Source organism: Saimiri boliviensis, chromosome 13 (assembly GCF_048565385.1).
Source record: "Saimiri boliviensis isolate mSaiBol1 chromosome 13, mSaiBol1.pri, whole genome shotgun sequence".
NCBI classification, from domain to species: Eukaryota; Metazoa; Chordata; class Mammalia; order Primates; family Cebidae; genus Saimiri; species Saimiri boliviensis.
Genome location: NC_133461.1, coordinates 43,865,920 through 43,882,520, shown reverse-complemented (window position 1 = coordinate 43,882,520; position 16,601 = coordinate 43,865,920). Strand labels below are relative to the sequence as shown.

The 16,601-nt window shown below is 38.7% G+C and overlaps 1 protein-coding gene and 1 long non-coding RNA gene across 10 annotated transcripts in view; one reads left to right on the top strand and one right to left on the bottom strand.

The window, feature by feature from the left end:
* NOL4 (nucleolar protein 4) overlaps positions 1-13,841 on the bottom strand; it is a 356,765-nt gene extending 342,924 nt beyond the window's left edge. For 4 of the 9 annotated variants that reach the window (XM_039463837.2, XM_010335459.3, XM_074383627.1 and 1 more), the window contains exon 1: positions 12,612-12,968. Coding sequence is in view for 6 of the 9 variants with exons in the window: in XM_074383627.1 (XP_074239728.1) it covers positions 12,612-12,653 (42 nt within the window). In the remaining 3 variants the exon portion in view is untranslated. The other 5 variants (XM_074383632.1, XM_003924743.4, XM_003924745.3 and 2 more) reach the window with 3 other exon arrangements.
* Positions 13,842-15,257: 1,416 nt separating this feature from the next.
* LOC141580799 (uncharacterized) lies at positions 15,258-16,119 on the top strand. The gene is made up of 2 exons (XR_012513130.1): positions 15,258-15,343; positions 15,981-16,119. It is a non-coding gene; the product is annotated as an uncharacterized LOC141580799 (long non-coding RNA).
* The last annotated feature ends 482 nt before the right edge of the window (positions 16,120-16,601 follow it).

The following is a 16,601-nucleotide window of genomic DNA, read 5'->3' as shown; positions in this document are numbered from 1 at the left end:
ATAATTTTAATAAAAAATAGCAGAATTGAAAGTTTCATTTTAAAACATAACTCTAAAAAAATGCTAAGTATCATATTTTTAAAACAATCCATTCATTAGGCAAGAGAACTGAAATCCAAAATAAAAGGTATAAAGAAAAGGGAACATTCTAAGTGAGTCAGGTTATAGTGGACTCCCTAACATCCATTTTGTCCTCCTCTTCTCAACAGCCACCCAGTGATTATTTTTGGAGGTCTCAGTAGTGTAAATAGACTGATTAAAATATAGACTCTTGGGCCGGACGCGGTGGCTCACGCCTGTAATCCCAGCACTTTGGGAGGCCGAGGAGGGTGGATCGCGAGGTCAAGAGATCGAGACCATCTTGGCCAACATGGTGAAACCCCGTCTGTACTAAAAATACAAAAAAAATTAGCCGGACGTGGTGGCACATGCCTGTAATCCCAGCTACTTGGGAGGCTGAGACAGGAGAATTGCTTGAACCCAGGAGGCGGAGGTTGCGGTGAGCCGAGAATGCGCCATTGCACTCCAGCCTGGGCAACAAGTGCAAAACTCCGTCTCAAAAAATAAAATAAAATAAAATAAAAATAAAATATAGACTCTGAACTCAATCAAAACTCACAAAAAATTGTAGTATAAAACCCAAGATTACTTAATTTATACTGAGAAATATAACTGTTAAGTAGTCCCATCATTGGCAACAGTTCAACCTGTGAATTCTCTCTGGTCAAGCCAGTTAGAAACCCAAATAATTAAAAGGGGTTAAATATGGATTTAAAGAGGATAAAATAATGACAAGTAATTAAGAGCCCTCAGGCTCTTATGAATGTAAACATTTTCCTCAATAATAAGGATAACCCTTCAGGAAACATTAAAGTATTCAGTTATTAGACAATATATTATTCTATGGGCACATCCAATATTTATATATTTAATTTCTAGTTCTATGGCTAGCAAAAATTTATTAACACTTTCTATGTTAATTTAAAAAGCTCTAATTATCAATTGTGAAGCTTTTCAGTCACAAGAAGTTAAAGCTGGAAGGCATAAACGATCATACACTTATTAACATTAAATTTCCATTTAATATATACTAATACATAATTATTTGCTAAACTTTTGTGATAGGTCAGAGATCTTTAAGTATGAGTCATTAAGTATGATTAGCATTGCAAGTGTATAACCTCTCCAAAAAATAGTGCCTATAATTTCCAGTTTCAATTACTTTAAAGTAGAATGGGGAATTAGTAATTACTTGTAAAGCAATCTAAGTAGGGCCAAATTCTCTAAGTTCTCTTATTGTTTTTTATTTTTCCGTAGGTCTTTTTAGTAACTCGCCTTTTGAGTCTTTGTAGTGCACTGAATTTAAATTCTTGCACTCATTTTATCAGTTTATGATATATTTAAATCACAGAATTATAATAAGTGGAACTAGCAAAAGAGGGTGTGGGAAAAATGTAACCAATGCTATGCCTGCAACTCTAGTTTATGTGCACAAAGTGCAAATCACTACAGAGCAGATCACTATGAGTGAACCTGTCCATGCCCTGGGTATCAGTCATTATGCTATAGAGAAAGAAGAGAAAGTTAGTGTTGTTAGTTCACTAGTGAAGCTCTATTAAGAGAACTTTTATTATGTTTTCAAGCAAGTTACAGCCTGGTCCTACAGCATTATATCCATTCTGTCACTTTAAAGTGACTTTGCATATAATTGCATTGATTAACTGTGTTATTAAGTTTTAATTTTAGAGATTGACCTTTTTATTTGAAAATACTAAGGGGCACATTATTATGATACTTGGTGCATTTACAACAAAGTAATGCAAATTAGCTAAATGGTACTTATTCATAAGACCTACTTTTTACATTAAAGCACCATTTATAATGGAATAGACGTGAATTGTTAACATAAGGACAGAGAAAGTTTAAGAAAATGTTTTTTCTTGTTGTAGTAGGAAAGCATGCCTCTTCTGCTATCATATCATGAATTTGTAGAAAAATTCTTCTTTATGGTGGAGGTTGCAGTGAGCCTAGATCGCACCACTGCACTCCAGCCTGGGTGACACAGCAAGACTCTGTCTCAAAAAAAAAGAAGAAAAGAAAAGAAAAAGAAAAAAAAAAAGAAAAGAAAAATCCTCCTTGAATAGATAGTTCAAGGTAAATGTCATCTTACCCCTGTTCAAATTACTGCTAATTATGAATTACATATTCTAAATTAGTGAAAACAAACAATCAAACTAATTGCGATGGTGCTTTTACAGAGAAAAAAAATGAGCAACAACGTAGCAAAAGTTCTTTCTTGGCCTCAGGTAAATAACAATGAGCATGTAAACAGAGTGCTTAGAGAACAATGACTCACATCTGATATTCAAACAAATCTTTGATATTAGATTTGAAAATCTCATCTAATTAGGTCAATTGGGTAGAGCATGGCACTACTATGACCAGGCTAGGCCTTAGATCCCCATATGTGCCACTTAGCTTTACCCATGGCCCTAGATTAAACCCCGAAAACCCTTCAGCCATCTGGCAACTGTAGTTACATCCAGTGAGAACCAATAAGGTTATTCTTCATTCTCAAAATTAGTCGTTCAACTTCCTAAATTTATTCTTTGAATCTTTGTCAGCCTTCCAATTTTCTAAAGCTCCAAAACTTGTATACTTCAGAAACTTGTAATTGTGAGAATAACTATCATAAATCAATATTTGATTATAATTAGAAACTGTAGAATATAAGAGGCTATTGAATAAACCTCAGATAAAAAGGAAGAAAATCAAAATAAGCTCAACACAGAGAGGGGAGACTAATTTATACTTTCCTCCAGTATTTTGACAAAAGAAAAAGACTTGCCAATTACCGCTATTTTTTATATTCTATTCCCCAAATGTTAGGCAGATCTTCTTCAAACTGTGTAAGTTTAAATAATTTTTAAAAATAAAATTATAGTATGGTTATTTCTAATAAATGAGAGCAAATATTATATTTCGTTATATTTTTTGTAAGTTTTCAAAAATACTTTAATGTAAATTAATTATAATTATGAGAATAACAATTTCCTTTGATATGTGTACTTCTGTGTCTATTCTACTGTTAAAACAGTAAGCTACCTTGTATTTTACTCAGGAGATGAACGGAATATAATGAAATAAATAATGTTTTAAAATGAAAACATTAAGAGAAAAATCAAAGTAACTTTTATATACATATAGACTCCTAATGAGAATCATTAGTCACTAAATATGTCAAATGATCTATGAGACATTGCATCTTTCACTAAATTATAGACCATCTCATAAAAACTATAGAAATGGCAATACATAAGTTACTAGAGGAAAACAACATTTAAGCTATTTTCAGCTGTATCCTAAACCACAAATAATCTTGGTCAAATATGCTTGTTAAAAATTGGCCTGTTAATTACACACGTTTTTTGGTAAATTTTACATTAAAGAACTATGTATCAGTTCCATTTTACTGTGTAACAAATTACCACAGATTGAATGGCTTACAACTTCTCAAACACTATCTCAGTTTCTATGAGTCAGAAGACTGGCATGTTTTAACTGGGTCCTCCGCTCAGGTTCTCAGCTGAAACCAAGGTGTCAGCCAACTGCATTGTCATTTGAAAGCTCCACTAGGGAAATCTTCACCTCCAAGTTCCCTTAGGCTGTTGGCAGAATTCATTCCCTTGTGGTTGTAGGACTGCAGTCCCCATTACTGTGCTCCTTGTTGGCCAAGTGTGCTCTCGAGCATCAAGAGGCTGCTCTCAGCAATTAATCACATGCCTCCATCCCATGTCAGCAAGAGAGAATCTCTGCAATAAGTACATTTTAGGTTTCAAATCGCCATGACTTCCTCTTTTTGGACTAGCCAAGAGAATACTCCCTGCTTTTAAAAGGTTAATGTGATTAAATCATATCCACATGAAAGATTCCCCTTTCTTAAAGTCAGCCTTACCATATAGCAAAATAATTACGAAAGTTACGGGGCTCATCACGTTCACAGATACTGCCCACATGCAAAGGGAAAGGGATTGTACAAGGGCGGGGGTCATTTGAGAGTCATCCTGGGATTCTGATTACCACAATATACAGAACACTGATGAACCCTTCATGGTAGACAGAGGCATATGGGTATTGCCAGGGTTTGAATGTGTTCCCCAAAGTTCCTATGTTCGAAACTTAATCTCCAATGCAACAGTGTTGACAAGCAGAACCTTCAAGAGGTGATTAGGTCATTAGGGCTCTGTTCTTACAAATGAACTAAAGTCATGATCTCTGGAGTGAGTTCCTAATAAAAGAATGTGTTTGGACCCCTTCTCTTCTCTCTCACAAAAGTGCTCCCTTCTAATTTCTGACATGGGATGAGACAGCAAGAAGGCTCTTGCCAAATGTAGGCCCCTTTACCTTGGACTTCCTAGCCTCCAGAACTGTAAGAAATAAATCCTTATTCTTTATAAATTACCCATTCTGTTATAACACCACAAAATGGACTAAGACAGGTATAAAATCAAAGAAGTATAAGCAAGAAAAAATGGGCTCAAATTCAGAATATTGCCTTCAAGCATAAACTTCATGTTTTGAGAAACATTTGAAACATTCATTTTACTTTTAAAAGGCTCATTTAAATATGTATTCTATATAGAATTATTCTCTTGAATTTTTAGAAGGATTACTCCAAAGGGAAGTCTTTGTAGTTGTGAATGTACTAACAACTAAGAGGTCAAAAATTATTCCTCTGTGGTTTCCCCCTATATACAAAAATACTTCATTACAAGATGACAGAAAGTGTTTTAGCTGAGTGTAAAGTCTTAACTTCAATTTCTCTGAGAGGCAATATGGTATTACAGATTAGAATAAGGTATTCAAGTTGGTATATGTACACTCAGGCAATGCATAAGATAACCTGTTGAGGTAAAGAAGGAAATATTAAAACTTGGATTTATATATATTTTAATCTCAGCCCAATATATTTGTGTTTTAAATATAGTTTATAAAGGGTTAAGTATTGGTACAGTGGTATATAGATGTAGTTTATAAAAGTGTACATATTGGGGGAATTTTTATAGCAATTGAAGTACATTATTTTAAGTATTTGGAGACCAGTGATTTAAAGCAAGGGCTTTAGACTCTAATTGAAATCCTTTCTTGTCCCAAGCCATGTGATTTTTACAAATTCACCTTAATGTAAACCATAATTTTCACATGTGTATAATAAAATGTGTTAATGCCATCGGACTATGGTGAAGATTAAAGAACTTTTTGTTTCAAATGATTAGCCCAATCATTAACCTATAAGAATTTGATAAATGTAAGGCATCGATAGATATAATGTTCTTATTAATTGCATTACAGTCAACACTTGCAACTGCCTAAAGAAAGTAGTTTGCCCATTAAAGAGCTCAAGAGCAGGAATAAAGTCAGCCAATATTTTAGCCTTAAAGCATGCCTGCCCTTGTACAATGTTCGTGAGAATGTTAAATGGTCCAACTGTTATAAAAATAGAACAGATACTCAAAAAATTAGAGCTACCATATGATCCAGCAAACCCACTTCCATGTATGTACCCAGATAATTGAAAGTAGGGTTTTCGGGAGACATTTGCCCACCCATGTTAATAGTAGCACTACTCACAATAAAAGAAGTAGAAGCAACCCAAATGGCCATCAAGAAATGAATGAACAAACAAAATGGCATATACCTACAATGGAAATTATTCAGCCTTTAAAAGGAGGGAAATCCTGTCATATATAATTATAGCATAGATGACTCTTAAAGACATTATGCTATTAAAATGAGTCAGTTATAAAAAGACAAATTCTGTATTATTCCATTTATATGAGGTACCTAAAGTAGTTAAATTCCTATAAACAGAAACTAAAATGGCAGTTTACCAGAGGATGAAGAGAAAAGAAAAAGGGGAATTGTATGATATGGAGTTATGCAAGATGAAAAAGCTCTGGAGATCTGTTGCAGGACAATGCGAATATGCTTAGCACTACTTAAGTCTACAATTTAAAATGATTCATATGGTAACTTTTATGCTATGTGCTTCTTTATCACAATTAAAACACATAGGTAGATGGATGGGATGGACAGTTGGACAGATAGATATAGATGTAGATAAAACTAAAAAGCTCTTGTGGGTAAATAAGAAGCAGCTGTATAATGTCCCATTATGTGGGGTCAGACTGGGAAGTGATTTTTATTTATTCCATTAATACTGAGCATCAAAATGCATCACCCATTATGCCAGGCACTAGAGAGGAAATCTTTCTTCAAAATAATTTTAGAAATCTAACAAATTATTAAGCAATAGGCATATTTTATGGTATGGCAAGAATCTGATAGCTTCAAGAGATAATAACTTGGTAGACTCAATCAACAGCTGAACATTAACTGTGAGAGAGAGAAATCCAGGCTGCCATACAAATTTTGCCCTGTATAGGTTAGTAAAGTTGTGCTGCTATCCATGGAAAGAGGGAGTAAGAAAAAGACGTGTCAGCTTGAAGGACCTCAGACGAGAAAATGGAAAGAAAAAAATGTGGTTTTAGACATACTTAATTTGAGATACTTTGGAATATCTTGGTGGAAACACCCATAGAAAATCCAAAATACAGCTGACACTTGAATAACATGGGGTTAGGTGTACTGACACCCTCTGCAGCTGAAAACCTGCATATAATTTTGACTCCCGCAAAACTTAACTACTAATAGTCTACTGTTGACTGCAAACCATAGCAAAGTCCATTCATTAAGACATGAATAGACTAGTACCTGCATAGATTTTAAGCATTCAAGACATGTCTAACTTTTCTAAACTTTTTGATATTTCTAGATTATATGGTTTATCTGAGAGTTTTTTTTCAAATTGTTATAAATTTCCAAAAATTTTCCAAATACTTATTGAAAAAATCCACATATAAGTGAACGCAGGCAATCCAGACCAGTTGTTCAAAGATCAACTGTACAGATTTGAACTTCAGAAGATACACATTAGGTCACCAGAACACAAATCTAAATGAAGCCATAGACAGGAGCTCAATCACCCAGGAAAAATATAGAGTTAGACAAGAAATTCAAATATATCTTAGCAAAATAACTTAATTTCAAGGATAAAGAAGTAAACAATTCATGAACTTTGGGGAAATCAATTTCCCTTAGAATTTTACAGAGCACAGAAAATATCTACAATGTTCTGGGAGAAAAACTAAAATAAAGAATCTACATCTGGTTAGTTGTCCTTCAAGGATAAAAGTAAAAGACAAATATTCTCAATTGTATATAAAATTCAAAGAATAGAGTGCATGGGTCTTCTTTAACAAAAAAATGATGACCTGGAATTAGAGCCAATGAAATTAAGGAATTCAGAGGTAAAGAAAACCAGATAACAAAATAGATAATAAGAAATTAAACAGGAAAAAAATGATAAAACTAAATTATATAATTTAACATTAATACCAACAACCTTGACAATACAAACATAATTAAATATAATGAATATAATAAATTATAATATAATAAGTGAAATGAGATAGAAACCAGGATCTGAAAAACAAGGAGGCAGGAAGAAGTGAAAATATGCTTGTTCCTTATTAGAGAAAGTAAATAATATTATGTAAAATGAAAATTTGTAGTTGTTAAAATAAGTACGATTCAATATCCTAAAGTTTTTCTTTATCTTTTCCATTAACTTCAGGAATAAATATCTTTGAAAAGAAACCTTTATTTATTAGCGATTCATTAAATTGTATGTATTTTTTCTTCTGTCACACTGACAATCTTATATTTTATTATTCCTACTTAAATTAGCATTTAATCATCATTCTAGTTTTAGAAAATTATTTCTGCCTGTCCATAAACAACTAACAGTCATTTTATCACCTCTCTTTTTGGCATGTATGTTTAGAGAGGAATCTAGAATAATGTTTATAATTAGCTCATGGTGGTTAGATTTTGATGGGACATTTGGTATGACTTTTTCTTTATTTCCCTTCTTTTCATCTTTTTTTTTTTAAACTGAGACAGTATCACTTTCTGATAACGGTCATTTTTTTTCCAAAAATGGATTAGGTAGAATAAATCTTAATAATACATATGTACGTAATTACATAATTACATACAAGTGTACATTGTATTTCTTTTCTTTTCTTTTTTTTTTAAGAGACAGAGTCTCACTCTGTTGCCTAGGCTGGACTGCAGTGGCACTATCTTGACTCACTGCAACCTCCACCTCCCGGATTCAAGCAATTCTCCTGCCTCAGCCACCTGAGTAGCTAGGACTACAAGCACAGGCACACAACGCCCGGCTAATTTCTTTTTTCTTTTAGTAGAGACTGGGTTTCACTGTGTTGCCCAATCTGGTCTTGAACTCCTAAGCTCAAGCAGTCCGCTGGCCTTGGCATCCTAAAGTGCTAGGATTACAGGCATGAGCCACCGCACCTGACCACGTACCTTGTATTTTAACTCCATGTTGCAGTGTGATTTTAATTTCATTATATACCCAATTATAATTATATCATGATTTTCAGGTTCTATTAATCATATTTTAAGCAATATTTTTAGGATTTACTATGTGACAGGCATATGCTACATACACCACATGCTTATGTGTATGTATATGTATGTGTATATATGTGTATATGTGTATATATATGTATATATAGTATATGTTAGTGTATATTATATACATTACTAATTATCCAAAACTAGGAAGACCAGTATTAATACTAACATTTTATAAAGGAGAAACTACATTTTTAGTTAAACTTTAGCTGACCCACAACTGTAGTAAATGTCAGAGCCAGGATTACAGCCCTTGAAAGTTCTCCTGTCATATGCCTGTATTTTCTTCTTCATCCTTCCTCCATCTTATGCAGTGAGCATAGAGAGTAAACCTGTGGGGAGCAGAATCCCAGCAGAGAAAGGAAGATTATAGAATAAATATATACAAGTGCCAGATCATGCCCCATCTCCCTATTGTGGTTACTAATAGGATGGGGAAGAACCAATGAAAAAATCAAAAACGGGAATCACAAGAAATAAGTGTGGGATAGTCTTCATACACTGCCAGAGTCATTCATATTTCTTCTTTATATTCAGAGAAAATATCCTGCCTCTTTATACTCAAGCCAGAGTGGCCTTTACTAATGGTACTCACTGTTCCTGAGAGCTGACCTGTGCTGGGGACTTGTCATAGATGATTTACTCTTCACAAGAAACCGCTAAGTTAGCTAATAAGCCACATTGCTGATATTTACTCTTGGGATTTATTTGACTCCCAAATCCTACGCTACAGGATCTCCCAAAGTACTTTTATGAAGAGAAAAATGCATTGGCTATCAATAACAATGTTTACTGCAGAGGCAAAAATGTTTTTCTATCTCAATGACTACTATGATGATTTGTCTTTCTGTCATAGATACAAAGTATTATAATAAATAACTGGCTCTGTAGCAGATTCCAGACCAAGGCCTAATATATGTGATATGTGCCTTAGGCATAAAGTTAGGCCAGGTGGAAAGGTATACATGACTCCTCATGGGGTATTATTTCTTTCACTCTGATGTAGCACAAAAGATTTATGACCAAAACCACAGTCAGAAAAATTACAAAAACAGTTACTGTTATGAATCAGCCCATGAATATTCATTATAATCACTGTACAGTAATCAATTAGTAGTATGCATAGCAAGAACAATATGAAATCTCAAGCTACAGATTGCAGAACTGAATAAATCATCATTTGTAAATGACACAACTAAAGATAATGCATTTTTCTTTCTGGAAATTCATTTTATGATGTATATTAGAATAAATATAAGAAAAAATATATATAAGAAAGGCATAATTTAGACCTTTGTGTCTGTTCCTACAAATATAGGTCAAGTAAAGTATTCATCACATCATTCAATTATACAGTTTCAATATTCGTATTCATTACTTTCTTTGCTTAATATTGAAAGAAAAAGCATGAGCTTGCCAAATTCCTAATGTTTTATACAATGCAGCGGACTTCTTAAAAAGAGTGTTTAATAAATGTTCTCCTCATTTTCTAAATTTACCATTCACAAGATCAAATGGTGTAACATGTTCTGGTAGTTTAAATTGCAAGTGTGATGTTTCCACTGATTGTTACCAGAAAACATTGATCAGGATCAAAAGCTAAAAACAAACTAAACTAGAACTATCAAATGCATAAAATAGAGTAACCATAGTTAAGTGAATTTAAAACTATCACTGCTTAAAAGTTGGATATAATCAATGTCAACCATTTGCTATATCTTTTTTGGAACTGTTTTAGTCATTCATCATTTCATTCTCCTAAATTTCTGACACTTTTAATGAAAGAATGTATAAAAATAACTGGTACTATCTAAAAAGCAGATGGGTTGCTGAACGAACTGCATATGCGCGTGCGTGTGCAGTAAAGGCGGCCGCACAAAAGCACAGGACCCGCACCAGACCTAAAATGGCTGAGTTACCGGATGTTGTTGCTTGGTGACCAAACAGTATCTTCTACATCAAAAAGCAGTCTAAACATCAGTGACAGATATGTCCCCTCAGGTTTAGACACGAGCGGGACAAATATTAAAGGACATATTTATCCTTTCCAGTAGTCAATATTTTTAAGTCAGTTGTAAATTGCTTGATTTTATCATCAGTTAACTCTTCAGGGTGAAGAGAGTTGCAAAGCTGCATCTCTTCTTTTGGGAAAATAAGAGTAGAACCAAGCTTCTTTAACTATGAGACTTAGAGATAGTCTTGTTTCAATTAAGTCTATGTGGTGTGTCTACTCTGTGCTAGTATAACCTCCCAGGTGCCATCAGTCTCTCTTTCTTTCATTAAACTAAAGTAGTTAATTAGCCTCAGCCTGTCCTCTCCCCTTTTCTCTTTCCCTTTTCGCAGTAGTAATGATGTCTAATTATCAGCAGCAGTGGATTACTGCAACATCAGGAGCAAAGCATCTCTTACTGACAGCAAAGCCAACCGCGAACCCTCAAACCTCAAGTAGCTAAGAATGATTCTTAGTAAACACAAAAATATCATTCAAATACAGTATTTTATTTTGACCAATATATGGCTTGGAATTAAGAGAAAATATATTTTTGTCTTCTTGGTGACTGTACTCCTATCATTAGAAAAATCAACATATTGCTAAGGAAGGAATAATTTGAGATGTGGGGAAACACATGATAAAAGGGGGATCCATTATTTATTTTTTAACTCATTGAAATGATGATTGGCTGTCTCTCAAAGAAGGAGGAGCCTATAATTCTATGTCAGGAGTAGTATAAAAATTTTATAAATAGCAATAAAAGAGTTCATAAATTAAAAACCTTAATATTTCAAAATAGGCATGAATGAAAAGCAGAGCTCTTAAATACTACATGGAAACCATTATCTAAGTATCACCTGATAAATTACATTCTCTTCCATAAATATATGGAATCTTTACTGAAAAGAGAAACACGTGTTACTTTATTATCATCCCTGGAGTTGTCACTCTATACTAGATGTCTTAGCAGTAATTCTTTAGCAATTCTGCATAATTTTTGACAGAAAATAGTGGTATATGAATGCACGAATGCTAGTTTAAATAAATGACATTTATGATGATCTTAGTATCTCTAAAATTGTTCTGAATTTATGTTATTTAAAATAGTTTATCTTTTAAAAGTACACATGTTAAGGTAAATAGTGGATGTAGTCAAATCCATATGAGTATAAACTCATTGTACCAATGCCCAAGTGAAGCTATCTGACAGTTCAATAGAGGAACCTAAGTTTAACATAAAAAGGAATGAAAAATAAACTTCCCAACTAGCAGTGTTCCTCTAAAACATATATTATGAAATCATACCTTAAGTAAAGTTATCTTAAATGATTTTATCCATTCAGTTAGCTCAGTATTGTCCAAAAGAAAATACATGTTTATGTTTTGGACTCTAACAAAAAATTATTTTTCTACATTATTTCTTGATATTATTCCCAATACAAATTAATCAAAGCACTTCATTCTGTGTACCAGATTTCTGGCTCATCCAGATGTAAATAGACCTCAGTTCTATCTAATTCATGCCAATCTAGTCCTCATTACTTAGTAAAGCCAGACAATAATCTCACCATTGTCTTTAGTAGTGCCACATGTTAAAGCAGAAGACACATTTATAGATCCATCTCTTAGAAATCTTCCAACAATAGTACATTGTTAAAAAAAAAAAAACCACAGAACTTTAATCTATGTTTCCATTCACCTCTATTTAGTTTCCCAATTTCTATACAAATTCTAAAATAAATGCACATCCTTCAAACAACTATTTCTAATTAATCTCAGGAAACCGTAAATTGATCTCGAAACCTAAAAGAGTCTTCCAAATAATGCTTTTAAAATAACTTTTCATGCACATATTTTCACTTGAATATACCTCCATTAGAGATAGAATAGCTTTCAAGACGTCTCCTTTCTAGCATCCTCCAGGAATACTGCACGGGGAAACAGTTGCCAGTACGGGAGGGGTAAAGGAGGAAATGCTCAAGAAACCCCAAAGCAAGGCAAAAATACAAAGGATGCCAGATAGCCTCCCCCATCCCTACACCAGACGAGTACCCACCGTGGCATGATGCAGAAAGGTCTCGTGCATCAGATCTGCCATCCTACTTGTAGCCCACAGTTCCCATCTTCTTGGGAAGGAATCGACGCTGCCGCCGCTTCCCAGCCCCACCGGCTTCTGCAGCGTGAGGCTGAGATGCACTGGGCTCCCAATGCCAATGCCTCGCGGCCCCTGGGCTACAGAGCTTTAACGCCATGAAACTAGAGCCACCCCAGAAAGAGGGACAAATACACACACCATTCGAACGCGCCCAAACCCATCCCTCTTTGTTGTTCATCTTCTAGCTGCGGCTTTATCTGTGGCTGGGGGAAGTGAGGAAGGGAATGGGGGGCGGGGAGGAGGGCTCTCCAGGACCTTGTCTACAATCTTAACAGTCAAGGCAACGATCTCCGGGAGTGATCGAGGCATTCCGGCTGCCCAGTGCCTCCCGGGTGGAGATTGAACGCTAAAACCTGATAGTGTCCTGGGGAACACCCCACATCCACCACTAGCGCCACATTCGGGCTTTATGCCAGTAAGGAGACGCTGTAGACTATCGATCAGACTCGTCTGCTCTCCTAGCGTGCGGCGGGGCTTGCAGCCTGGCCTTTCTGCGCGGTGGCGGCGTTGGGACACGCGCCAGGCGCCCAGCGAAGGACATGGGACAATGGCCCAGCCCAAGGACGCCAGACGCCGCCCGACCCAGGGAAGGAAGCTCCAGCAGCGGGTCCGAGAGCGCGAGGCGGGGAGGGCGGCCAGCTCTGGAGGTGCGCTGCCGCTTTAAAATAAAGGACCACAAAGACTCCACAGTGGGGAAAACGCGCCTGGCTAATGCGAGTGGGGACGACTTGGGGAGGGGGTTGAGGAAGGTAGGGGGCACACGAGCCAACGGCGGCTCACGGCTCCCCCTCTCTCCCGCCTCTCTCCTTCCTCCCTCCCCGCCGGGCTGCTCCGGAGACAAATAACAGAGGAAGGCGAGTCACTCACCGTGGTCTTGACAGGCACGTAGAGCACTTGCTTGGCGCCGCCGCCTCCCCCGCGGACCTCATCCGGCTGGCCCAGCTGGAAGCCCTTCGATTTGACCCAGAATTTAAATTTGGCGTTGTCCGTGGAGCTCGACTCGGAGCCATTGAGGAGCTGGACGATCCGCTCGTATTTTTTACGGGTCACCGTCTTGGTCTTGCCTGAGTCCCCGTAAGTCCTGAGGCACCAGTCCTGGAACTGGCGGTACATGTCGCGCTCGCTCTCCATGTTCCCGGCGCCCGGCCGCTGGCCGGATGCTCCCAGCTCACTTCGCACCTGTTCACCCTGGGCTCATGAAAAATGCAGCCCCGGCCACGTTGCAGGGACGCGAGGTCCCGGCCGCCGCGGGAGCCTGCCTCGGGTGGGGGAAGGGATGGGGAGAGGGGAGGAGGGTCCAGTTGGGCACCAGCAATCAATGCCCTGTGCTACCAAGTCTGGTCCATTCGTAATTGCAACGGCGGTCTCGGACGCTTTTCCTGTCCTCTTAGCGATCGGTCTCTTTAATACTGTGTGACCAGGACCATCCCAACAGCATTCTGACCCGGAGGAGCTGGGTTTTCAATAATTAAAATCCCATTCCTTGGTTTATTAAAAATGCCAATATTGAATTGGGGTGGTCCCTCGACGCCTCGCCCCCGGGCTGCGTCCGGGGCTGAGCAGGTGGAGCGCAGCGCCGCCTCCCCGCGCGCGCCCCAGAAGCTTCCCCAGCCACTGGCCCCGTGGTCCAGGAGCGAGGGCTGCGCCTCTCCCGAAAGCAGCCGCCCGCCCAGCGCCTGCGAGCCCAGAAGGGCACTCGGGTCCTCGATCTCTCTTTCCTCCTGGGTCCTGCTTCTCTTTGACTTTCCCCAAGACGGGTGTCAAGGGACTAGAAAGAGAGAAAGTTCTTACCTGTCATGTTTTTAAACCTATCAAATCCTATTTCACAGGAATTTTTTTTAATCAAGGTATTTTAAAAAACGGTTTAAAATGTCATTTCTTCAGATACACTTGTAATAAATTCCAGCCCTGCATGTAGATTCTACGAGTTAAGTCCCGAAATTAGCAAAGCAGTGATGGAGATTTGGCCATAGTTCTACAGGATAAATTGTAGTGCCCCAAACAGATATCCGTTCCAGGGGGATGTGGGTAAACGAAGGCAGGCCGCTGGTGGCGGGTCTCCGGGATAATGATGGGACCCCAGACAGGACTCTCCTCTGGTTTCTGCTGAACTGGGTACAAGACATAGAAGTAAGTTTAGGATACAGATGCTTGAAACCCTTTGCAAGAAATTAAAATAGAGACAGATCGTTTTCCCCTTGCTTGGTCACAGTTTGCAGTTCACACGGGAGGTTTCGGTTGTCTATTTTCCCCCTGCCACGTCATGGACACCCCCATCACTGCTCTGAGTAGCCAAATATGAGTTCCTCTGGACGATTTTTCAAGCAGATGAAGTAAGCAGTTGCTCCATTCAGGACTTCCATCCATTTGTTTCCAGAGCTGTAAATAGGGGAGTTCCCATCGTCCTCACGCGGCGGCTGCGGCCGCTCCTCTTTATTCTACTCTCAGCCGAGGCCCGCGCCCGTCCCGGGGAGCGGCTCTGACAGGAAAACGGCCCGACCAGCGCCCGGCCCCTGGGCTGCCTCCGAGCCCACCTTCTTCCCTCGTCGTCGTCTCCTAGACTAAAGCTCCGAAAGGGAACGCGGGATGTTTGCGCCCACCACGCTGCAGCTGGTCCGGGCACTTGCAAAACGGTCAGTGGCTCCTGCTCCGCCAGGCTGAGTGTGTGCGTGTGTGTGAGCAAGGGAGCGAGGGTGTGCGGCGTGCAGGGGGTGCGCTGTGTGTGCGCGCGTCTCCGGGAAGGTCTCGCGGCGGCTGGAGCCGGGACTGACAGCCCGGGCGGAGCGCAGGCAGCTCCACACACTAAACCTCTCGCCTCTCCCCTCACCCCCACCCCTCCCACTCCCCTCTCCTCCCCCCACCTTTCCCGGCTCCTTCCAAGCTCTCTGATTGGCCAATGGGACAAAAGTTTCTGTGGAGACGGCTGGGCGCTGACGTCACAGGCAGAATTGTCCCATTTAGGGATCCCGGGGGCAGTGCGCATGCTGCAGGCTGCAGGTTAGAGGCAGGAGGAGGTAGCAGCGGGCCCGGCGGCAGCCAGGTGGCAGAAAGGAGCGCGCAGCATCCAGGTGGGGGGACGACTCCAGCAGGGTTTCCATGGAGATTCCTCTGGGTCTAGCCTAAAAACAGCAGATCAGCTGACACCATTAGCTCAGGACCTAATTACTGCTTATTGGAGCAACAAATGAGGGAAAGGGCCAGCTGCAAAGGAAGAGTTTTTATCCCCCCACCCCATTCCCCCATCTCCTCCTTTCTCTCCCTCTCTCCAAGGCTCTTGAGTCCCGAGTGAATTCTCATTAACTTGCAAGATTCCTGCAACAACAGCTCCCCTTCTCCAGAGGCCACCCCGACTGCTTTTATTCTTTTATTTCCTTCTTTCGTATTAAAAAAAAAAAACTAAAATAAATCAGTTGTTCGAGTCCTTGAATTTTTGTTCAATGCATATTAGACCATAGAGCTCAGAGAAAACACTGTCCAGTAAGTCACAAGTGAATCTAATACAAGGGACACAGGCGGAAAATATCACTTTGAATTTATTGAATTGAACAATAATCTTTAGATATTTCACATTTTTTAAATCTCAGTATCTTAAATACATATATATATTTGGAACATGCAATTGGACAGAATAATATTTTGAACCACCCTTCTAGAGGGGTATACTTCACAGGAACAACTCTGTTCAAAGTTTCCCTTTGTGGTATCAGAGTTCAATTTAGTTATATTTTGGTCATGTGTTTCCTGGAAGTTTCTGGAAAGATAGTTGGTCCTGGGGTAGTCATTCATTCAAGAATAAGCTGGTTCTATAGATTTCACTTTCTTTTATGGTTATAGTTCACAATTACAGAATTCTTTTCGGTAGCTTTTTATCTGAAAAGGCATCCCACCGCC